A 25,294-nucleotide genomic window follows, 5' to 3' on the forward strand; every position below is an offset into this window, starting at 1 on the left:
AATAGAGAATTACTCAGTGGTAAAAAATAATGGCATCTTGAAATTTGCAGGCAAATGGATGGATCTAGGAAAAAAAAACCATATTGAGTGAGGTAACCCAGACCCAGAAACACAAATATTATATATACTCACTCATAAGTGGCTTTTAGATATAAAGCAAAGAAAAACGAGCCTGCAGTCCACACCCCCAGAGAACCTAGACAACAAAGAGGACCCTAAGAGAGACATACATGGATCTAAATAGGAAGTAGAAAAAGACAAGATCTCCTGAGTAAATTGGGAGTGTGGGGGTCACGGGAGAGGGTAGAAAGGGAGAGAGGAGGAAGGGAAGGAAATGGAGAAAAATGTATAGTGCAATAAAAAAAATAAAAAATTAATCTCAAGTCTTTTTATTTTTATACTTGCACATACAAAATCTAAAAATATCCAAGGTTCAAAATAAGTTTAAAATCTATATTTTATTCAAAAATCTTAGTAACTGTTTTCTTCACATTAAGAACAGCATAAACTTCTATTTTATTTATCCATTTATTTATTTTTATTTCTTTTTTAATTAAGAATTTTTAATACAATATTTCCTCATTTTACATAGTTATCCCCGTTCCCACTCCCCTCCCTCTTCTCACTTCCCCCACCTTCCCTCCACTCCACCTCACCATCGACTCCTCAGAAAAGGTAAAGCTTCCCATGGGGAGTCAACAAAGTCTGACACTTCACTTTGAGGCAAGACTAAGACTCTTCCCACTATATCTAGGCTAAGCAAGGTATCCCTCCAAAATAATGTGCTCCCAGATGTCACTAGGGATAAATCCTGGTCCCACTGCCAGTGGCCCCACAGATTTCCCAAGCCTCACAACTGTCCGTCACATTCAGTGGTCCTAACTTGGGCCTATGCAGGTTTGCTCATTGTCAGTCAAGAGTCAGTGAGCACTCACTAGCTCAGGTCAAATGAAGAACAGCATAAAATTCTCTATTCATAATTTAAAAAAGAATTTTGTCTTTGATAAAACATAATTTTCATCTTTTTTGTAATTCTTAAAGATTTATACATGTATAATTTATTCTTTGTTAGGCATCATCTGAATTATGTTCATACAATCCTGACATGGAAAACATTTCATGTATTAAGCCTAATAGTGAAATGGATCTGAGACTGGATTTTGTATTTACTTCTCTGTATATTGGTAAAATAAAAGGAGCTTCAAAAGGTTGTGTCACGGTAAGTAAATCCTATGACTTTTTATATAAAAAGTAACGTCTCACCACAGGATTGCCTAAAGACAAGCTGAAAAAGGACAACAGTAGACTTATCAAAGTGGACAAGTTGGGGGGGGACCACAAGGTTTCAACCCCACACAAAGAACTGCAGGCAACTAAGAATGCCGCGAGCAGAAGAAATAGTCTTCCCCAGAGAAAACATGCTATCTAGTTGTCCAGTATCAAGTATTCTGCTCAGAAGACAGTCATGCAAGCAGTATTATACAGACTGAGCAGATTATATTTAGAAATATATGTGTATCTACATATACAAATATGCATGGAATCAATAATTAATGAACCCAGGCTATGAATTTGAAAGAGAACAAGGAGGGATACATGGAAAGGCTTGGAGGGAAGAAAGGAAAGGGAGAAATGATGTAATTATAATCACCAAAATAAAAGAAAAAACTCTAAAAATATTAGTGACCACTTTTTCACTCTCAGAATAGTGTAAAGTTTGTCGTAGTGTAGACAAAAACAAGAACCACACAAAAAATCTACATAAAGACCACAAATAATTTTGTATACAAAGACAACAGCTAATTTAGAATGTATATGATTTCATATTTCTCATACATGCACATATATATAAAGCAGTATTATGTGTATTATTCTGTAATTTACTACAATTATATTAATTTACTTCTCCCTTCCATTTTGGAATGGATGTCTTTTACAATTTTCGTTTGTTGTTCATTTGTCCTAGTATTTTGCTTTAATTAATCACTAGATTCAAGTTGGCCACAGTAGTACTCATTTGTGGTCTCATTTGGGAGGCTGAGGTGAGACAATCACTTGAGGTCATCTCTTATTGTAGGAAAGCAGTTTAATAAATCACTGTAATTTATGTACATGAAGAAAGACTATGAGGAATCCTATAGTATATAGAATTATGATAGAATATGTGACACTTTTTAAAATTGAAACATAAAGGAAGTAACAAGGGAGAAGGGTAAAAGTCTTAAAAATTTCTTGGTCTTCAAAAGATATTTTATATACATTTTTTTCAGGCAGAATTTATGATATTTTTTATAACAGAAATGAAAGAAATTTTTTTTATCGAGTAAATATATTAGATAATTAAGTTTAGTCTTTCAAACATCAGAGTACTTACTATGTTAGATATTAACTGTAATTAATTTTCTTACTCTTCTGATAGTTACTGTTTAACTTTATTAGGAAATTAATAATGGAAAGTTATATAAATTAGAGCAGCTTTCTTTAGTTGGTCATTTGTCTCTTTAGAGAGTGCAGCAGTAAATAAAGTTTTTTTTTCAAAAAATGCTAACACTTGTGATAATCAGAAAGGTTTACAAAGTACACTGATGTTCAGAGAGCTGCTTTGACTATTGAAGGATATTATATATTAGCATTGCTGTCAGCTTTATTCTTCTTCAAATAGATGTACTATTTCAAGAACTGATTTACACAGTATCACTGTCTTATCTAGGCTTTAACATTTAGCTGGGAACAGATTGTGTGTTGTAGTAACCACACAGAGATGTAGATCAGCATCATATTTTTGCCAAGTGGGTTTTGGTAGAACAAGAGTTTGTTGTTGTTCTGTCTCTGCGTAGTAGAAACAATCTTCTGAGTTCTGTTAGTTTTCCAAGACAGAATTTCCCCAACAAGTGGGGTACAGCTATCTTCTGATATTTTTAATGTCTCATTACAAATAAATAGCACATTGGCCTCTTTGTTTGATCAGTTCTCTTGTGAGTTTGGTTAATCCCTAAGAGAATTCTTATCTTCTTTGGAAATAGTTGCCCTATGTGGTCTCCTGACATTTCTTTGGACATTGTCTTATTTCTTAGAATTTCAGAACGTACTTTTGAAAAGTAGGGTGCTACCAATTTTTATAAATGAGTATTCGGGTAAAGTTACTTATACAGTTCGACACTCTTAACCTTCAGACTAAATCTTTACATTGAGATAGTTCTTTGCTTTGATGCTTTAGTACTTTTACTACTAAACATTGAATAGTACTAAATGCTTGAATACTAAGAAAATTGAATAGAGACAAACTTGGAGTAGTAACTCATTTACTCATTTTTTGTTTCATATTTTTTCTTTAGTTCACAACGAAGTATATTAAAATTCCATTTCAAGGTAAGCTACCTTCTCTTAATGACATTTTTTCACTATGATTTTGAGTATAGAGTAATTTATTAGAAAAAGTTCTGAAATTTTTTCACAAGTTTACCAGCACTTTTCAGTATAGAAACTAAGTAAAGTGAAGGCAGTTTACTAATGTTTGGTCTTAACATTATTTACAGTTCCAAAAAAACCCCCTTCAAATGTTTTACTGTACCAAAAAGAACATATTAATTATCATTTTAATGAGTATAAATCAAATGATACTAAAATACTGTTGATGATTTCTTAGGATTAACAAAAATAAAAATTTGACAGCACAAGTATTTTGCTGTACACGAAAATGATTACAATAAGAATTAAAGGAAAAAAGCACACAAGCATATAGCATATATTTGCATAGGCAGAGAGGTTTTTTAATGCTCTATCTTATCTAAGTAAAGCAGATGGAAATGTGCCTAGAGGTTAAAGAGACATAGACTATTTTCTTATTCCTTCCTAAACAAAAATTTTCCAATGTAATTAGTGATGAAAAATAATAACTGATGGAGAATTCTCTTTAGAAAGTGAATAATAAAAAGAGCAAGGAAGAAAAATGTTTGCACAGATGACACCAGATATGAACTAGAGTAAAAGAAACCTCACGGTGACACAAAAGATGTTACTGAAGCAACTTCAGTTCCTCAGCTCCTGCATGTTCAGAATTGAGAACTGCTGTGGTAATAAGTCTACTGACTGCAGAGAACATATAAGGCGCACGATAACTTAATAGCCCTTGTTGGAAAACACTAGTCTGTTTAGAACTAATTATTAAGAGGTAATATACTGTTTTCCTTGTTCATGTTTATCATATTGGTGAGACTTCATGGATGTAGCTTCTGACATCCATAGGAGACACATCCCCACAGCAAACTCTAATGTTCTGGCTCTTACTGTCTTTCTGCCCCATCTTCTGCAGTGATCCCTGAGCTGTAGATGTCTATCAGTTGGAACTGGGATCCACAGTTAATAATGTAGTTTTGATCAGTTGTGGGTTTTCTGGAAATGCCTCTGTCTGTTTCAAAGAGAAGTTTCCTTGATGGGTGGCAAGAAAGACACTTTTCTGTGGGTGTAAAGATGAACGTAGTTAGGGACAGTGGTACTTACAGGTTCTGCTCAAAGATCTGTGACTTCAGTAGCTCTGCATGGTTGGCTAGGTTTCTAGATCCAAGCATGGTTTCCCTCTTGGTGAGAATCTTAAGTCCTTTTTGAGAGCTGTTGGTTACCACCAGGGTCTGCATGCCGCGGCTTCAGCCTTCAGATTATTGTGCCATGCTGGTAGTCACTGTGGTTCATATACATCATAGCTGGGTCAGACTGTTGGTTGCCTCCGTTTGGAAGCCTGCATGGTGCCTTCTGGTACATGAAAGCTAGTCCTCAGGGAGGAAGCATTCATTTCAGTTCAACTCAGGAGCCTTTGGGCCCTATGTCTGATGTGCATAGTATCTTCAGCACTATGGACTTACCTTCCACCTCTCAGGAGCAGCTACGAGCAGAAGCCTGTAGTATTTGGGAGTACCTTGGATGACCCTGATGAACAACTCTGAAGAGGGTTTCTCATCCCTGGTGTTTGGGTTTTGGTAGATGGTCTTTGGGTCTTGGAGGGAGCGTTGTCAGCCTCAATGGGAAAGTTTCATTTAAACCATATACGTATATTTATACATAGACTTACTATGTATTATAGATATTTTTAGATTGTAGTTAATAATATGATTCTTTATGACCTTTCAGACACCCTGTTATTTTACCCCCTTCTTTTTTCTGTATTTATCTCCCTCCCTAATTAGAAGCCCCCTTTTTCTCATTTTCCCCTTCACTTCATTTCCGCTCCTTAATGCTCTCCCGAAATGATCCCTTTTTACTTTCCTGGCTTCTGCAGTAACTCCAGTTTCTGCTAGGAACCTCCAATAAGAGACAACATGCTACCTTTTTCTCTCTGAGTCTGGTTACCTCATCCAATTTATCTTTTCTAGTTCTGACTAATTACCTGTAAAGTCATGATTTATTTATTTATTTCTCCACAGCTGAGTAGTATTCTGTAATGTATATGTAACATACTTTCATTATCTGTTTGTAGGGCATTTATGTTGTTTTCATTGCTGTCTGTTTTGAATAGAGCAGCAGTGAGTGTGGCTGGGCAGGAGTCTGTGGAGGATGATATCACGTTTTCAGCATGTGTCAAGAAGTTATGATTTCTTTACTGTCCACCTCTTTTTTAGATGAATTATTATTATTTATTTTTTAATTTATAATAAAATTACATCATTTCCTCCTCTTTTCTCCTTTAAACCACTTTCATGCACCCGTTTCTCTCTTTCAAATTTATGGCCTCTTTTTCTTTAATACACACACACACACACACACACACACACACACACACACACACTCCTAAATATATCACTAAAACTTGTTTAGTCTCTGTAATGTTACTTGTATGTAAGTTTTTAGGGCTGACAATTTGATATTGGATAACCCGTTGGTGTGTTCTTCCCTGGGGAAGGCTATTTCTTTCATTCTCATCATTTCTTAGATGATAATTTAATTAAATTTTCCTTTGGCAATTTCACACGTATTCCTCCCCAAATTTCTTTTGGTCATGGTGTTTCATCATAGCTAGAAACTCTTACTAAGACACACAGCATATCAATGAGTATCAGAGGTGGTATATTCCTAAATAGATCACTTTCTAAACTGCTTGCTTTATTTATTTCAGTGTCCACGAATGAGGTTTTGCTGTCAGTGGACACCTCTCATTTAAAGAGGTTTGGGTTATGGAAAAGCAAGGACGATGATCACAGTGGGAGGAGCCATGCCATCCTCTTCCTTTGGGTTTCCTCAAAGTATCTTCAAGAGATTCAGACCCAGCTAGAAAACCCCATGTTAAGCCAGCAATGTGAGTATAAAGATCATTTCTAAATTTCAGGAGAGCCTCAAAACTTATGTGTGAAGTAAGTTTTCTATGATAACTTAATAGACTATCTTTATTTCATTGGATTGAAATTAATTTCCTTGAATTAAAATGTTATCCATTAATACTAGATAAATTATTTTACTTATCCACTTGATTTTGCCTGGTAATTTTATTCAGTTATGGAAAATTATCACCAAAAATGGAAAAGTCTTATATAATATCTACTTTGAAGATAAAACATTTTTGTATTATTAAAACTATATTTTGGTTATATGGTTGTATTTCTTTTCTGATTAGCTGTTTTACTTAGTATATAAAACAATTGTTTTATTATGACATTTTCATATTTAATGTTATTTTTATTTGTGCTCCATTTCCCATTCTTCTTTCCTCCCCTGCTGTCCCCTTCCACCTCCAAAGAGTCCGCTTCTGCTTTTATGCCATGTGTACATGGCAGGTGCATGATTAATGTATAGAAAAGTTACTGGTTTTCATACGTTGGTTTTGTGTGCTATTCATTTGATGAGAGTTTTTTATCAGATCTAAGATTTTTTGGGTGAAATATTTAAATTATAAGATCACATCACCTGCAAATGAAGATAATTTGACTTCTTCCTTTCCTGTTATTATCACTTTTATTTCTTTCTCTTGCCTTATTGCTCTAGGTAAGACTTCATTTCCTTGCCAGACAAGAGTGAAGAGAGCACCCTAACCTTGTTTCTGATTTGAGGGATACTTTCCGTATTCCTATGTAGTATAGTTTCAGGCATAGGATTGTTATATGTAACTTTTATTGTGTTAAAGAATATTCTATTTATTACTGGTTTCTTCAAGTCAAAAGGGTGTTGAGTTTTTTTTTTGTCAAAGCCTTTTCTGCCTTGATTAATATGATCTGTGATTTCTACCATTAATATATTTATACATTTGTATTACAGTTATTGATTGCATTTATATTACAGTTATTGATTGTATTTGTATTACAGTTATTGATTTGCATATGTTGAACCATCCTTTTCTCCTTGGAATAATATCAGCATGGTCATGATATGTGAAGTTTTATCAGCACATTCATGAATTCAATTTGTAGGGACTTGTTTGAGTGATTTTATGTTTGTGTTTATTAGAAAATTTAGTGTATAGTTTTCTTACATATTGTGCCCTTATTTGGTTTTGATACCAGAGTGATCCTGGCTGTGTACATTGAAGTAGTGTTCCTTTTTTCTTTTGTGGAATTCTTTTCTGGAATTCTCTGAGGAGCATCAGTGTTAATTCCTCTTTCCCTTCCTTTCTCCCTCCATCCCTATGTGTGTGTGTGTTTATCTGTGTGCTTATATACTTTGTGCAGGTGCCCATGGAAGCCAAAAGAGTGTGTCAGATCCCCTGGATTTCGAGTTTTAGGTGATTGTGAGCTACTTAATGTGGTTTTGTGAACCAAATTTAAGTTTTTTTGGAAGGGCAGAAATGTGTTGCTTATTTTTTTAATGGTCTGGAAGAATAGGGCAGTGAATCTGAATGGCCCTATGCTTTTCTTTGTCGGGATATGCCTTCAACCTTGTTGCTTGTGATAGATCTTGTTTTTTTTTAATATTATGTCTTCTTGAATTACCTTTGACAGGTCATACTTACCTAGAAATTTGCTTGTTTCTTCTAGATAATTCCAGGGTTTCAGAATATGTTTTCAAAGTATCCCATAAAGGTCCCTTGGATTTCATTGATATCTTTTGTAATGGTTCCCTTTTCATATCTAATTTTACTCATCTATGACTTCTCTTTGTTTTGATCAGGTTAAATATTTCTGAACTTTTTTCTTTAATTTTTTTTTAACATTTATTTATTTATTTATGTGTGTGTGTGTGTGCACGTGAGCATGCGTGATCACACACCATGCACGCATGCGCCTCAAGGCCTGTGTGGAGGTCGGAGGACATCTTCTGAGTGTCACTTCTCTTCTTTTACCATGTGGATCCTGGGGATAAAACTCTGTCTTCAGGCTTGGTGGCAACCTTCTTGTTTTACCCCTGAATCATCCCACCAGGCCCAGTCTTTTTTGTCTAAGCCCCAACTCTCCTTGATTCTTTGTTCTGTTCTTTTACTGTCTACTTAATGAAGTTTGCCCTAACTCTTACTTCTTTTCACCTACTTCTTTTTGGTTTGGCTTGTTCTTGTTTTCTGAGGCTTTCGAATGCACCATTGCCTTGTTTATTTGATATCTCTCTGATTTTTTTTTCTGAAATCTGATGTAAGGATTCACAGCTGTAAACTCTTAGAACTGCTTTTGCGGTATCCCAATGGTTCTGATAAGTTGTGTTTCCATTTCATGACTCTAGGAATTTAAAAATTCCTACCTGATTTCTTTAGTGACCCAGTGGTTGGTCATTACAAGAATTCAGTCTTCAAGTATTTGAGTTTCCCCCTCTTGCTCTGGATTTATGGTTTTATTCATCTTGCCATGTAATCTGATGCAAGAAATTATTTTATTTCTTTTGTATTTGTGAAGGCTTAATTTATGGTGTGACTTTAGAGTAAGTTACGTTATCCATGGTTACATTTCCTAAGAGATTTTTTGCCCATTATTTTATTATAAATTGTGACACAATTAATAACCAAGTTAAATAAATTATAGATTTTATTATATTATGTATGCTTTCTTAGTTTCTGATAAATAAGTTCAGCTTATGTACATATCAGACTTCTAAGACTTGAGATGAGTGCTTTTTTTGTGTTCTGAGAGCACATACATAGCTACATATATGTATCTTGAAGTACTAACTTTGTTTATTTTTCAACTCCTAGTGGTATCAGGTTTAGAATTAATTAAAGTTACTAATATTTGTCCTAACCTCTTTGATCTTGTTCTCCCCTGTTTTAAAATATATACTAGATGTTGAAGGGAGTTAAATTTTATCCTCATAAAAGTAATAGTTTCCTGTTCTGATTACACACAATAGAGAAATTCATAATCAGATAAGAAGAGGCTGTGGAATTATAAAGAGCTATTTCTAATCTTGGGTGGATAATAATTTTTTGTGTGTGTGTGTGTGTGTGACCATTATTGAAGTGGTTGGTTAAGTAAGGAAGGAAGTGTTTAATCAGCATGGTTTTCTAGATGATAGGTGGATCTGTGACAGAGGCTAGACTAAAATAAATAACGGTTTAATTATCGTTCATTCATTTATACACTCATAGACAAATACTTACTAGCGCTTTTTAAATGATAGGTACAGTCAATATCACTTGGAATTTTAATTTCTGTGAAGTAGAATAGGAGCCTAATAGTGTGAATTTGGGTTTTTGATTTCCAGCTGCCTATTTTGGAATTTAAACTTGTCTGCTATTATTTAACATACAAAATATGTGGTTGGGTTTTACATAAAACCCTTGGGGAGGGGAGAGTTAGGGAGGGGAGCAGAGAAAAATGTAGAGCTCAATAAAATAATAATAATAATAAAACCCTTACTGTTATTCACAATTAGATTAATTACAGTTGTATTTTTAAAAGTATTGATAAAAATTGATTTCTTTTTTTCTTTTATAGCAAAAGCCAGTGAATTCATTTTCCTTGAGTTAAACAGTTCCGTTTCACAAAAAGAAGAACTGAAATTGAAAGATATTATGATGGAAATAAGTAAGACCAATGGAGAATCAGAACTCTCTTATCCATTGTCTTGGGTTCAGGCATTTCCTTTGTTTCAGGATATCTCTTCAAAAGAAAGCTCTTTCGTTCACTATTACTGTGCTTCAACTTGCTCTTTCCCTGTTGCTGCTGATACAGAAACAAGGAGGAAGTCACTATCTCAGGTTAGCATATGACTCACACAACTGACCGAGGGTAGAGAGGTAGAAATTGTTCTACTGTTTAAAAATGCTGTTTTGTTAAAAGGATACAAGAACATAAATGAATTTCCAGTGTCAAAGCTGGAAAGTTTCTTCAGCAGAATCAGCACTAATAGGATGAGATGATGGTATCCAAAGGGCAGCATAGACATCTCTGGGTCTGTGCTGAAGCAGATATGGAGTGAAAGCTTGAATGAATTGTAAGTGGTGGGGACAATGCTTTGAGTAGAATTCAATAATTATAAAAAAAAATAAAGGAAATACAAAGTCACAACTAAAGCACTGTATTTATGATTGTTGCTGACTGGCCAGCTTCACGAATACATTATGAATTTAATGGGTGAAAACTTACAGAGATCTAGCATGTGTATAGCCTCAAGTCCCATACCCCAATCTTCATTAGATTAGAAAATGAAAGGTGGTACTCTGTAGTGGAGAGACCTGGCAGACGTCACTGGAGCCAAGTGTATCCAGTAAGGCATGCCCCTCACATCGAGCACGCAGACCACTTCTGCGTCCCCATAATGTATAATCCAGATCTGGTGGCTAGTGAAAGGAGGAGACGGACCCAGCTATAAAACACATGGCCATTGTTCTCTGAACTACCAGGTGCTGACGCAGGAAAAGGCTGAGGAATTAGGGGATCCCGAAATAGAAAAAGGACATTAATAGGAAAAGTAGTGAAATCAGACCAAAGTCCTTAGCTGATATTCTCTCAGTATTACTTTTTAGTTTTGATAGTCAGATTTTTACTGGTTTCTGATATTAAGATTAGGAGGATACAGACAGAGTTTTCCTTTTTTCAACATTCTGTAAGTCCAACGTTATCTCAAAACAATAGTAATTAAAATTGTTACGTTTGGGGACCTTTCAGATAGCTTGTTGAGTGAAATGGTTGTGCAAGTTTCTGGAACTCATAGAAAGCTGGAAGGAAAGAACCAGCTTCCACACACATGCTGTGGCACATGCATGCCCATGCATATACATCATAAACCCACGTATGCACAATGTTAATGGTAAATAAATAAAAATAGGTTATGCCCTTTTGTAGATTGGTAATATGTGACTTGCATAACTGTCAGTTATGTCTAGAAGAAAAATATTTCCTAAGTAGCTATGGCAAACACATTTATTCACATACACACATACATACATACATACACACACACATACATACATACATACATACATACATATGTGTGTTCCAAGGCTCTTTTCCTCAAAAAGCCCATAGATGCCCGTAATAGAGGTGGGTGAAGCAGAATGTCTAGTTATATTGCATATACAAATTTATATATTACTTTTCATTTAATAATAGAATACCAGTTATTGTATGAGTTCAGTCTCCTTTAATTTAAAATTAATTTTTTCCTAATTTTATCTACCTTTTTTGATTATTTTGAACCACAAAGTTAAATTCTTCTTTAATTGTGGAACTCATACCTGGAAGTAGAACTTTAGATTAAACTTCAGCCCTTGTAGTGTATATGAAATCTTTTGATAAAAGTAAACTTTTTCATTTGATTATATATGTATTTTAAAAGTGTAGTTGTTACCCTTTGATATACCTTTCTTCTAGTCATAGTTTTTTCAGTAATAAATCTAGATTTTACCTCTGTGGTTTTCAAAACTAATACTTGTTCTTCTGTACTCTTTTTTTTCCCAGCCCTCAAATTCAGATGTTATCAAGCCTACTTACACTTTCCTACAGAAACAAAGCAGTGGTTGCTACTCACTTTCTATTACTTCAAATCCAGATGAAGAATGGCGAGAAATCAGGCACACTGGACCCGTTCAGAAGTAGGAGCTGCGTCCTGACCTGTCTGTAGCAGGGTTGTAGTGGTTGCTTGCACTTAGGCTGTGACTTTTAAGCAGATCATCTGTTGAAATGGTTTGAGTTTGTACTCGTAGCTAGTGTTGGAAACAATTTTCTGAGGCAATACAAATTATCATGAAAATAATAGGTGTCATTTAATTTCATTTTGTGTCTGTATGGAAAAAATGACTCATTATATTTGGAAACCTTAAAGAACTTATTGAAAATCTTGGAGTAGCAATGTATGGCTTTGGAAATTGTGCCTCTTATAGATGACTACATGATAAAGAAATGAATTTGCTTATTAGAATATTTCTCAGTTTTGGTACTTTGGTGTTTATTTAAGTTCTCTTTTTAAAGGTGCTGCTTTTATGTGTTTTCTGCACCTGGGAAGGCAGAGTATTCTCTGCATTGGAGATTACTTATGCCACCTTTGAGTATTTATTCCCTTCCTTTTTTTAAAGCAGTTGAAAGCACAGGATAAGGCACTGGTTACATAGAAACTATCAAATTAGATTTAAATTTTTCAGTTTTCTTGCTTAAGTGCTTTGGTATCAAGATGAAACCTACTGTGGATGACACTTGGTTTCATGACATTTTTCTGGCATAAGCCTTATAAAATTTATTTATTAATTTATTAAATAATTACATTATTTTTATTAAATTTTGTTTATTTTATTAATTTTAAAAATTAAGTTATTACATTTGCTCATCGAATAGCGCCCTAACAATTCCAGAGTTACAGCCTAGAAGTCACTTGTGGTTTTCCCTCTTCCTGCTTCCGTGGTGTCCTTTGACCTCTGCCGCTCTCCAGCCGTGCTCTGATTGATTCCTTTACTTTCTGTTGGGTTTCTTAGGGGAAGTGTGTTCCCTATGCTTTCTGGTTACTTCTCTGTTATCCACCTCTGGCCACCAGAAAGAGGGAGTGGTTTTTGAGTACTGGATTAGACGTGTGTGTGTTAGACATCAGTCTTCTGAACTAGCCCCTAGGAGTTAATGGAAAGGGAAAACTAATGACCAGTGCACCATAGGAGATTTATGAAAGTGTAGGAAACTATAATCGGTTATGTTATATTTTACCATATAAAGTTTTTTTGGTTCTGTTTGATTTATTTATTTATTTAGATTTTGGTTTTTTGAGCCATGGTTTTTCTGTAGCTTTGGATACTGTCCTGGAATGCACTTTGTAGTCCATGCTGGCTTCAACCTCACAGAGATCACCTGCCTCCGCCTCCATAAGTGCTGGGATTAAAGGCGCATAAAGTTTAGCTATAGATATTACTGCCTAGTAACTGTTTCATGAGAGCTTTCTTAATTAATGCTATATTAATGTATATAATGTATAACTATATTACATGTTATATATAAGTATACTTTATATAATATAATAAATTATACTTTAATTTTAAATTATTTTTATTTTTTAAAGGTTGATTGTTTATCCTCCACCACCTACCAAGGGGGGCTTGGGAGTAACTAATGAAGATTTGGAGTGTTTAGAAGAAGGAGAATTTCTTAACGATGTAATCATTGACTTTTATCTTAAGTAAGTAAATAATGAACTCATTTGTTTTAAAGGTTTTACTGTAAAAGTTTTTTTTAGCGTCTTTTTTTCAGTTGTACTCAGGATTGAACCTAAAGCCTTTTGCGTATTAAGAAAGAACTCTGCTATTGAACTGTTCCCCTGCCTGAAAATAAGTATCTGTATCTGAACTATTTTTAATTTTAGTTAAGAGTAACTTGGCAAGATTTCAGATTCAGAAAGCATTTTGCCTACCAGAATTTTACTGAAGTTGACTAATTCAGTTGTATTCTCTCACGATCTGTAGACACTACACATGTCAGAAGAGTTATTGCTTGCTGTTTCGACTTAGTTTTTATGTGTTGATTTTTTGATGTGTACGTTTTGAACACTCTGTATTGTGGTGAAGGACATATTTACAAAATTCCAAATACTTTGGGGCTGGAAAAGAAACAACTCTATTCATCTGTCTTTCGTCAGTGCTCTGCAGGCGATAGGACCTAAGGAATGGAGCTGATAAATGAGGCAGGCTAACGTCTCATGCAACAGCCAGCTTTATTCAGAGCATCAGACAGTCTGTACGGTCACCTGAGTAAAAGTCAAGCGTATACAATCCCAAGGACAAGCCACACGTGGCAAAACTTGCTTTTCCATAGAATATATAAAGGCTAGTTTAAACATTTAGTTGAATAACAACAGCAAGCAATGATCAGTAATCTGAAGTAAACTCAGTCCCATCTGCTCTACCTGGGAGAAGCATGAAAACACATTCCGAGAACAAGTCCGTGTGTTTGAAGAAACAGGTCACTAGACTCTTGTTTTCTTGGGGTGTTCTCACAAACATGGCTCTTCACGTGGCTCCATTTCTGGGCTGTGTTCCGACCACCATTAAGCATCCTAACAGTTAACTGTCATTTAGAAAATCCATCATGATTGCAGTAAAATTTTAAACTTTAAAAAAAAAAAGTCAACTTTCCGGGCAATGGTGGCAAATGCCTTTAATTCTAGCCCTCAGCTGTTCTCCTGCACCTGGATTGCATGGACGTTTAAAGGGCTTTCATGGCTATTCCCGAAACTTCTTCTATTCAACAAGTCGGGTTTTTTTGTTTTTTTTTTGTTTTTTTTTGTTTTTTTTTGCTTTTTTGAGACAGGGTTTCTCTGTAGCTTTGGAGCCTGTCCTGGAACCCGCTCTGTAGAGCAGGCTGGTCTCAAACTCGCAGAGATCCACCTGTCTTTGCTTCCCGTGTGCTGGGATTAAAGGTGTGTGCTGTCATTGCTGAACAGTTTTCTTTATGAGTAATGTTTTGTAACTTTGAATGCTTTATGATTTTTGTTGACGATTGAGTGTTGTTGCGTTTCTATAAATGTTTCAGTTTTTTCAGACACAGTTACATTACCTGGAAGTAGTCTGGTAATTTCAAATCTTGTTTTAAAGATAGTTATCCTTATCACTTGCTAAAATAAGGCCAACAAACTGATTTCGATTACCAAGGAGGGACTCTCCTGAGTACTGAGTCCTGTGTCATGAATTATGACACTGCCCAGTTTTAGTGGCAGAATAGATACCATTCTTCGTCTGGGTGAATTCTGGCTCCAATTCCCTGTTTTTACTTTGGGGTATTGTTTTCTAACTTGAATACTCTCCTTACCCCAACACACACACACACACACACACACACACACACACACACACACACACACACACACACACACACACCCCAGAGCTACCCTGAAGATACAGGAGCTGCTAGCTGTGCTGAGTTCTCTGTCTCTACCCTTTTTCTCTCCTGTACTCTAATTTATACTTAAGCTCCTTAGCTGTGTGAAATCATTAAACTATTAAACTGAGTATAGTGTTAAGAACAGCACATTTTGATTGCGAAAGATATAATCACTAAGGGATTGAGTTATAAAGTGGCACTGAAGAATTATTTTGTTATGTAAGTAGATGAAGAAATTAAGCCAGGGATATTCCAGTTACTAAATGTTTTCTAGACGTATATAGGTCATAGTTTTACATCAATCACATTCACGTGATTATTTAGTCAACATTTCCTTCTATTTTTACTTCTTTAGGTTGCAGATACTTCCCTTCTACTGTGTATCCTGTGTAAATGTGCCGCTTAATACATGTTAGGAACTTGGTAAATACTTATTAAATAAGTGTGCAGTTTCTACTTTAAGTGATAGTTTTGAAAGGCAAGAAATAACTAAAAGAGAAGCTGGAAAATGCAAAAATTTCTTTGAATTTAGCTGGGTATAACAGTAATTTTTAGTTTATAAAAGGTAACTGAAGAAAATGAGTAAAATCTAAACAGAGTTTACTTTGTGGACTTGCTCCTTTACAGGTATCTGCTACTGGAGAAGGCTTCAGATGAACTTGTTGAACGAAGTCACATTTTTAGTAGCTTTTTCTATAAATGTTTGACCAGAAAGGAAAATAATTTAACAGAAGATAATCCAGATCTCTCGTAAGTCAGTCTAATGTAATTAAGGTTTTAAAGGAATTTATTGTGTGCATATGTGTGTATCATGCATGTGACGGTTTGGATACAATTTGAGAGAGAGAGTCTATTCTCTCCTATCATATGAAGCCTGGGGATTGAGCTAAAGTCACCAGGCTTGGCAGCAGGTGCGGCAATCAACTGAGCCAGCTCTCTCTTAAGTTTTAAGGTAAAGGAGACTGCTATTTTCATGCTCCGAGTGAAGTGTCTTCATTGTCTAACCCCAAGAGCAAGCATATTAACAGTTTTGCAGGTCCCTGGTTTGTCAGCTGGGAGAACCATTTCTTATCCTTTCACTGTTCGCTCTGTAAGAGGGAGATGGTGTAAGGCTGGTTCTTGCCGGCTGCATTTCCAGTGCGGATACTCGAAGTTAAGAGAGCAAGGAATGAAAAGCCAGACTATTTCTTCCCTACCGTTTTTTACTTTTGATGTGCATGTATCTCTTACTGGACATGGCTGCTGGCCCTTTAACTTCCACTAGGGGGCACTGCTGCTTTCTTTGCTGTCCACCCTAGACTAGAGCAGTGCCTGCTGTGTTAATCTCTGAATGCCTCACTGGCCTCTTAAAAATGTGTACTTTCCTGCGTTATATTCTGTTACAAAGATGTAGGGCTGTGGTTTGTTTGTTTTTCTGGTTAGCTTCTTGCTGACATGCTACTTTTCATTAAGTTAGTATAATATGAAAACCATTCTTATTTGTACAATTTTGCTAAATTTCTCTACTCAGTATTTTTTAAAAACTATGTCTTGATTAGGAATTAAAGCTATTGAGCAGTGGTTAGGACTAGGCAAAAATGAAGAGGTGGTTACTATTTATTAGATAGTAGAAACTCAGATAGTTTACAAACCCTTGCCCCATGCCCAGCAATCTGTATTAGAACCCAATGAATAGATCCCAGAGTTTTTATTTTTATTTTTTAAACATCTGTCTTTCATTGTTTTATTCATTTCTTTTATTCTTCATATTGCATTGCTTTTAGATACATAGGACCCATGTAGTATATTCCAGTTCTTCGTCTATATATATGTCTGTATATGTCAGTGCCCTTGGAGGTCAGAAGAGGGCATCAGATACCCTGGAACTGCAATTCCACACAGTTGTGAGCTGCTATTTGGGTGCTGGGATTTGGAACCCAGGTCCTCTGGAAGAGCAGCCAGTGCTCTGAGCCATTTCTCCAACCCTTATTCTAATTCTTTAGATGAAAAAAAAAACTGGGCTAATTAAGGATCGGATATTTAGAAAAGGACAAATAGCTAGGGAGTAGCAGTCCCTACAAACTCATTTTTAAAAGACATAATCTAAAGTAGTGCAGTAAGAGAAGAACATTTTAGTATCACTTCATTACAAAAGGCCCAAATTACTAGTGTTAAGCCAACTATAGGATAAATGACATACATACTCATTACTATGCAAGTTTGGCATTTTTCTATTCTCCCTAAACTTTTTTCACAACATCTGCTCATCTATAGTCAACCTACTTTGTGTCAGTTTTCAGAAATGTTTAGCCCTTCCATATTTTCTTCTGAAGTCTCTTCTAGCCCTTGTATTTCACAGTAAGAGCTCTATGTTGTACCATATGAAGCCTTCATATTTTTATTTAGTGTATTGTGTGAATGTGTGCATACACGTGTGTGTGGATGGAGGTCATTTCAGGAGCTAATTCTCTCCTTCTACTCTAGAGTCTTCTATCCACTGAGCCACCTCACCAGCTCCCGTTCTTTGTATTTTCTCCTATTATCCTTGCTTCATTCTATGTCTGATATATTCTCAAATTAGGTTACCTTAAATATGAAGCCTACTAAACATCAGCATAACAAAGCAAACTAGGTGTTCCACCTGTAATGTTTTCAGATGTAAAACAGGTTAATAGTTTGATACTAGTTGAAGTAATTGTTTCTAATTTTCATAATTATTGATTGAGTTAAAATGAAATCATTCAATAAGCATAACTTCTGATTATTTTACTTATAACAATTAGTTTTTCATATGGTGTTTAATCTGTAATATCTTTTCAGTGCATTCTGAACTCTTTCTTAGTCCTAATGTTTACTCATATGGTTAGATGTTTTTCAGATGAACATGGTGAGACAAAGATGTGTGTTTCCTATATTACTTGATATATAGTACATAGAGATTGAAGACTTCTTTCTGAGGCACAGAGCCAGAACTCAGAAATCTCCTTTGTGCTACTTTAAGTTTCCTCTCTTCTCTTCTCTTCTCTTCTCTTCTCTTCTCTTCTCTTCTCTTCTCTTCTCTTCTCTTCTCTTCCTCTTCCTCTTCCTCTTCCTCTTCCTCTTCCTCTTCCTCTTCTCTTTTCTTTTTCTCTCCTCTTCTCTTTATTTTATTTTTTTAAAAAAGAAAACGAATTATCTTCTTTTCATTTTACATACCAATTCCAGTTCACACTCCCTCCCGTCCTCCCATTCCCTCCACCTTCCCACCCCCATCCATTCCTCAGAGAGAGTAAGGCACATTGCCTTGGGGAAGGTCCAAGGCCCTCCCTTCTATGTCTAGACTGAACAAGGTATCCATCCAAAGAGAATGGGTTCCAAAAAAGCCAGTACAAGCAGTAGGGATAAATCCTGGTGCTACTGCCAGTGGGAAGTCCAAGGTCTTTCCCCCTCCATCCAAGTCTATAAAGGTGAGCATCCAAACAAACCAGGCTCCCACAAAGTCAGTTCATGCATTAGAATCAAAACCTAGTGCCATTGGCCTTGGCTTCTCAGTCAGCCTTCATTGCCAGCCACATTCAGAGTGTCCATTTTGATCACATGCTCCATCAGTCCCAGTCCAGCTGGCCTTGGTGAGCTCCCATTAGAACAGTCCCACCGTCTCAGGGGGTGGACACACCCCTCATGGTCCTGACTTCCTTGCTCATGTTCTTTCTCCTTCTGCTCCTCATTTGGACCTTGGGAGCTAAGTCCAGTGCTCCACTGTGGGTCTCTGTCTCTATCTCCATCCATCGCCAGATGAAGGTTCTATGGTGACATGCAAGATATTCATCAGTGTGGCTATGGCTGTTCACTATTTCTTAAGGTCTTAGCTGGGGTCATCCTTGTGGATTCCTGGGAATTTCTCTAGACCCAGGTTTCTTGCTAACCCCATAATGGCTCCTTCAATCAAGATTTCTCTTTCCTTGCTCTCTTCTCTGTCCTTCCTCCATCTCGACTATCCCATCCCCTCAGGTTCTCCTCTGCTCTCCCCTTCTCTCCTCTTCCTCCTTCCCTTCTGCTCTCCTTTCTGCCCCCCCCGGCCCATTTTCTTTGTAGATTTTTTTTTAACATCCAAAATTGTTTTGCTATAATTCCCCCAATGGTTTTTTTTTTTAAAAAAAGCATAACGTGTGTGTGTGTGTGTGTGTGTGTGTGTTCAAAGTGGCTATTCTAGGTGATTTAATATAAAACTCTTTGTGCCTTTTTTGACATTGTATTTTAGTTATTTCTTGTGTATTTTTGTTTACCTCCCTTAAATTATAAATTTGTTTCAGATGAGCTCAGGTTATTTTCATTATTTGTTCTTTGGAAGCGAACAACTATCTGCTGAAGAACTGAAAGGAAATGGATGAGAATCAGTGGGTGCTCTTAGCCTTGTCCTGTAATTTCTTTATGTGTGAAATGAAGGGAGATGAAGTTTATCTTTTAAAATTCAAGATAAAAAACCACGTACCATAGAGAGAACTGTTGGGTAATTTTGTTAAGGTTTGATGATACTTTACATAATCCCTAAGTGGAGCAAAGCAGAAAGAGTTAGGTTTGAATGTGTATATGATCAGTTTTCAGCCACTTTGGGATCTACCAAACATTTAGCAATGTGCTGCCTTTACTCTGTTTATTCCATTACTGTTTATCGCAGTCAGACATAAGAACAGTTAAATATATTTCTGGTATATTAAATTATATACTTTGAAGTCAGTGGTTTAATAAACCTCACAACTTTTAAAATAAATCTGCATGTTTTTCGTATTCCTAGAATGGCTCAGAGAAGACACAAGAGAGTGAGGACGTGGACTCGTCACATAAACATCTTTAATAAAGACTACATCTTTGTACCTGTAAATGAGTCGTGAGTACTTTTGATTATTTGAAAACCAGTTAGAATTCAAGAAAACTACTTGAGGTATAATCAATAAAAAGTATGGCATATATATAAATGCAAAGATCACTTAAGTTTTTATTAGAAAAATGATAAATTTCTTCAATGTTATAATAACCAAAGCAATTAATTTTTTGTCTTAAGAAATATTTTATAAACTAAAAATATCAGAAGAGAATACATTTCTTAAGTTCTGATACAAAAAAGTGATGTTATTGGTCTCTTTATTAATAGAGATCTTGAAAATAAAACTCTGAAGGTAGATGACATTTGAGCTATTTGGACAGTGCATTACAAACGTTCATTTATGGCTCTGTAAATTGTGTCTGTTAGTGTGGACTGTTAGTGTGGGCTGTGTGCTCCATCTTCCATGATGCGATATCTTAATAGTGAAAGTTTATCACGTCTGATCTCACAGGTGGAGCTCTAGAAAAGTCTTCTGCATTGTGTAGACTTGGCGTGTTATTGGAATTGCCGTTCTTTTCAACAGGTCTCACTGGTATCTCGCGGTCATTTGTTTTCCATGGTTAGAAGAAGCTGTGTATGAAGATTGTCCGCAAACTGCATCCCAACAGTCCCAGGATCAGCAATCTCAACATGACAACAAAATAATAGGTGATAGGCATTGTTAATAATAATCCCATTAGCAAGCAGATTGATCGAAACAATAAGAAGTTAACAGCCTACCTATTTATTATTTTCTTAAAAGGAGTACAAAATGTTTGAAATTCTCATGACACCCAATGTTATACAAAATGCTGTACTGTTGATGCTAAGTTTTATTATAGCATTTTAAGAGATTAGCTTTGCTAACATGACTCAGAACTCATGGTATGGCTCTTCATGCATAGCTTCCAGTCTCTAAGTTAACACTTCTTATATACTAGTAATTCAGAACAAAGCTAATAGAAATTATAGAAATTCTTCTATAATTTTCTTGTGACATGAAATTTTAAGTAAGAAAATAAGCCTATTTCTTTGAAAAAACAATAAAAAATTAAATGTTTTGTAGCTGTAACATAAATAGCAAGCAAAATTGGTAATAGCTTTTCTCACTTATGCTATCTAGAGCCTGAGGAGGGGGAACTGTGGGGACATTTGTTTATTTTCTGCCCTTTCTTATCCTTTGAGCTTCAAAAGTTAGAACCATGATGTGAAAAGTTCACTACCCTCCATATTAGCATACACATTTTTATTAGCTTGCTGTATTTGAAGTTAGTCTTTTGGGAGGAAATGGGCCCAGTCAATTTGTTTTGGTTTTGGTTCTGAGGTTTCTATATCATGTGATAACAGCCAACCCTTAACCAGTTTTATCCGTTGACTAAGTTTTCTCGTAATACTGACCATAGGAACTATTTTTTCTTTAATTAGTACTGTGGATAGATCTTGTAAGCTCAGATTATCTAAGTTATCTGTGCTAACACACACCAAGGACTCATAGTGACTTCTTTGTTATTAGACAGTGATCTGCGTCCCACTTCAGCGGCGTCCGCAAGTGCCGAGGAGTCCCAGGTAAGTGTGTTCTGCGCAGACTTGGAGAAAGGAAGACTCTTAACAGTGACAACCTTAGCTATAAAATATGTTATAATAAAATATGTTATGCCTAAGTGGATGGAGATGGGATTAATGGCTTATAATTAAATTGTGCTCCTTTTTGATTATTTCAACAATTTTTGAGAAAGAACATGAAGTTACCATTCTTGCTGACTTGCTTAGTTTGTGTCAGCTTCCTCTCTCAGAGATTTATTGTGTGTCCTTTAGAAAAATAACAGCATTAGGGCTGGAGCGATGGCTCAGCCGTTACAGGCTAGGCTCACAACCAAAAATATAAGAGTTCGGTTCCCAGCACCCACGGCTGTCTCTCCAGCCACCTTTGAAAAAAAAAAAAAATAACAACATTACTATCGTGGTCTTTAGAAAAATCAGCTTGGTCTATTAAGTCAGGAATTTATGAGCAAAACCATTGTCAGCAAAGCTCACAGTTGTTACTGCTTTTCCTCTCATCCTGGATAAATTCCTGGATCGCTTCTTAGCCTGCGGCTCAGACCAAGTGCAGATTAAAACCGTTTCTTGTGCTTCAAAGGAAGAAACGTGTCTCTCTAGCCTCATTTGAGTTGCAGAAAGAGTGCAGACACAAGTTATCTTATTTATCTTTAAGATAATACATGAATAAAAATAAAATTGTCTGTTATTGCATAGGCCCGGTTAAAGCATCTACGTGAGGTCAGTGTGAAAAAGTTCGTTAGTCAGTGAGTTTTGGCAAATGGGAGTTAGCATGATCTGTTTGGAAGCTAACTGGTGAGAAAGAACTTTTACTTGAAAATTTAATTTCAGTATTTGAAACACTTTAAGGAATAAGTGGCTATTAATGTATTAAACTAGCTTAAATTGCAAACACAAAAATTCATGTTATTTCAGAGTACCGAGATGAGTATGTCAGTACCAAAGAAAATGTGTAAACGGTAAGTACATGTTATAATAATATATAAAGGTTTGAAAATCATATTTATATATTTTTAAAGATATATTTATTTTACGTGTATGAATGTTTTGCCTGCATGTGTATATGCATATCACATGTATGCCTGTTGTCACTGCAGAGGTCAGAAGACCCCCTGGAACTGAAGTTATAGACACTTGTAAGCTGCCGTGTGGATGCTGGGAACCGAGCCTATATTTTCTTCAAGAACAAGTGCTCTGAACCAAAGAGCCATCTCAGTTTTGTTTATATATTTACTGTGTGTGTGTCTGTGTCTGTGTGTGCACGTGTGTCTATGACATAGCATACATGTGAAGGTTTGAGGACAGCTTTTGGGAATTGGTTCTCTTCTTCCACCATGTGAGTTCCCAGTATTGAAGTCAGGTTATGAGACTTACAGGCAATAACATGATGAACTATCTCACTCACCTGGATGTCTTCTTTGTTTGCTTGTACTTTGGTATCCATCTTTATATAAGTCTGTTTATCTTGATTTCTTTCTTTGTGTTTTAAAGGCCATGCATTCTCATACTAGATTCCTTGAAAGCTGCTTCTATACAAAACACAGTTCAGAATTTACGAGAGTAAGTAATGACAGTTTTTACCTTCAGTCTGTTTTCTAAAATCTCAGAACTTTGGTAACTACCTTAAGTTCTACTAAAAACAGTCCTGGAGATGTGGGGTTGGTTGGCATATGTTAGCACTCAGAGGCAGTGTTACAGCCTAACAGGCACGAGGACCATAAATTCAAGGTCAACTCTGTAGGACAGTGGACTATAATAGTGAGATCGTGGCCACAGTGGAAAAACAGATAACACCATGTTAGTAATTTTATTTTTAGCATATACTTAAATGAACCTGAAAATCTGATCGCCAGCAGCGTCTTCTCTTATGTGTTATTAGTGAAGGATTTAGATTTGTCAAAGGTAAATTCAAAATTTTTATTTGTAATTGAACAAAACCATATTTTTATGTAAAATTGCAGGTATTAGTGATTATTAAAAGTAAAACCTGAAAAGAAAGTGGAGACCTGTAAATTTCTGTTTGTGTATGTATGTGTGCATGTGTGCATGTATGGGGGAGGTGGGGAAAGGGGATCTTTTTACAGAAATTTAAAAATCATGCGGATGAGTTGTGGGACGGTGGCACGCTTGTGCCTAGGCCTAGGTATGGAGGTCAGAAGACAGCTTGTACATTTAGTTTTCTCCTTCCACCATGTGGGTCCTGGGGCTCTAACCCAGGTCATGAACCTTCTTTCGCAACAAGAAACTTGGATAGAAAGTGTCCTTACCTATTGGCACCAGAGAGGAATTGACATAGGTGCTGAAAACAACAAATGTTAAAAGCCATGTTTTCGCTTACTTCAAAGTATAAATAGTTTTGCATTATCTGAGCTGTGAACACCAAGTTGTTAAAAAACTTTAGATTTTATATGAAAATTCCATCACTCTTCACAGTAGTGTTTGTGAAGGCTCAAATTATGGTTGTTGAAATTCTGTCTTTGGAAATTTAATCTGAAGCAACAGATTTGTCAAGGAGAGATTTTCTTCCTTTGTAGAAAGTGTTGCGGATTGATCAAGATTTCCACTCAAGTCACTTTACTTATTGATTATTTCAGGTATCTAGAAGTAGAGTGGGAAGTTAAGCGAAAAACTCACCGTGAATTCAGTAAAACCAGCATGGTGGACCTGTGCCCTAAGGTCCCCAAGCAGGACAACAGCAGCGACTGTGGGGTCTATTTGCTACAGTACGTGGAGAGCTTCTTCCAGGTGCGTGCAGATCAGACTTTCCTTCTAACTCACAGTTACTAATGTACAGTTACAAAGTTCTGACCAAGAAGAGGCAGGAAAATGCGACTAGGCAAGGACATACAGAAAAGACATGGAGGTCACAAGTGACCCAGATAGGAGAATATGAGACATTTGCAATTACATGATTGTTATGCTAAATCAAAGTTGTAGATGAACAAAATGGATGAAGACATGAAATACAGAAAATATCAAATGAACTTTCTAGAGTTGAAAACATACAGCAGTCTATTAAGAACTTGCGTGGAGTTCTTAATGTGGTTGATACATGTATGTACATGCCATTAGGTGACTGAGCCAGGAGGATGAGAAACAGAGAACTCTCACTTAAAAGGCTAAGACCCTCATTTGGGTGGGTTGCCGGCGACCTAACCTTTTGACATAAGCCTTTTGCAATACAACACTACCCTGTGCCCTGTGCTGCATTCATACCTGTCCTGGGATGCACGTGACTTTAGGGCTGCAGGGTGGACATACCTGGAGCACACCAGCTGTAGCAGGGGATAGAAACAGAAAGTATCCACAGGTAGTTCTGGAGTAATAGAATGTAAAGAAGAAGCCGAGTCCGATAGGATGCAGGTCTCATTTTTATATAATTGGAGTCCCAGAAGGCTTAGCGAAGGTGCCAGTAGGGCAGATAAAATACTAAAAGAAAATTTTCCAGATGTGAAAAATACCTATTTACTTCATAGCTGAGGAAACAATGAGAAGCATGGCTGTGGTTTTCTAACTTATAGAAACTTTATGCAAATAAAGTATTTACTTAGCAGAGAAACTAAATACAAGTTTTTAAATGGCACCAACTTGTCTAGTTTTGTCGTTACTAGCAGTGTTTCTTAGGAAGATATATTTTTGACCAGAGGTCTCTGTAGAGAATTCTTGCCTGCACTTCAAATTTTCCTTTGTCTTTAATATTGGGAGGAAGATACTGCAT

General features: G+C 36.0%; 1 protein-coding gene across 7 annotated transcripts in view; it reads left to right on the forward strand.

Moving 5' to 3' along the window:
• Positions 1 to 25,294, forward strand: part of Senp7 (SUMO specific peptidase 7) — a 115,532-nt gene that overhangs the window by 86,941 nt on the left and 3,297 nt on the right. For all 7 annotated transcript variants that reach the window (XM_087900824.1, XM_087900825.1, XM_087900830.1 and 4 more), the window contains 13 exons: positions 1,073 to 1,219; positions 3,336 to 3,369; positions 6,107 to 6,286; positions 9,840 to 10,102; positions 11,805 to 11,938; positions 13,384 to 13,500; positions 15,825 to 15,947; positions 19,951 to 20,043; positions 20,564 to 20,688; positions 21,533 to 21,585; positions 22,492 to 22,535; positions 23,068 to 23,136; positions 24,171 to 24,321. In XM_087900824.1, coding sequence (XP_087756950.1) covers positions 1,073 to 1,219; positions 3,336 to 3,369; positions 6,107 to 6,286; positions 9,840 to 10,102; positions 11,805 to 11,938; positions 13,384 to 13,500; positions 15,825 to 15,947; positions 19,951 to 20,043; positions 20,564 to 20,688; positions 21,533 to 21,585; positions 22,492 to 22,535; positions 23,068 to 23,136; positions 24,171 to 24,321 — 1,533 coding nt within the window. The remainder of the gene's footprint in view (positions 1 to 1,072; positions 1,220 to 3,335; positions 3,370 to 6,106; positions 6,287 to 9,839; positions 10,103 to 11,804; positions 11,939 to 13,383; positions 13,501 to 15,824; positions 15,948 to 19,950; positions 20,044 to 20,563; positions 20,689 to 21,532; positions 21,586 to 22,491; positions 22,536 to 23,067; positions 23,137 to 24,170; positions 24,322 to 25,294) is intronic.

The sequence above is a fragment of the Myodes glareolus genome, chromosome 2 (assembly GCF_982192425.1).
Source record: "Myodes glareolus chromosome 2, mMyoGla1.1, whole genome shotgun sequence".
Classification (NCBI taxonomy): domain Eukaryota; kingdom Metazoa; phylum Chordata; class Mammalia; order Rodentia; family Cricetidae; genus Myodes; species Myodes glareolus.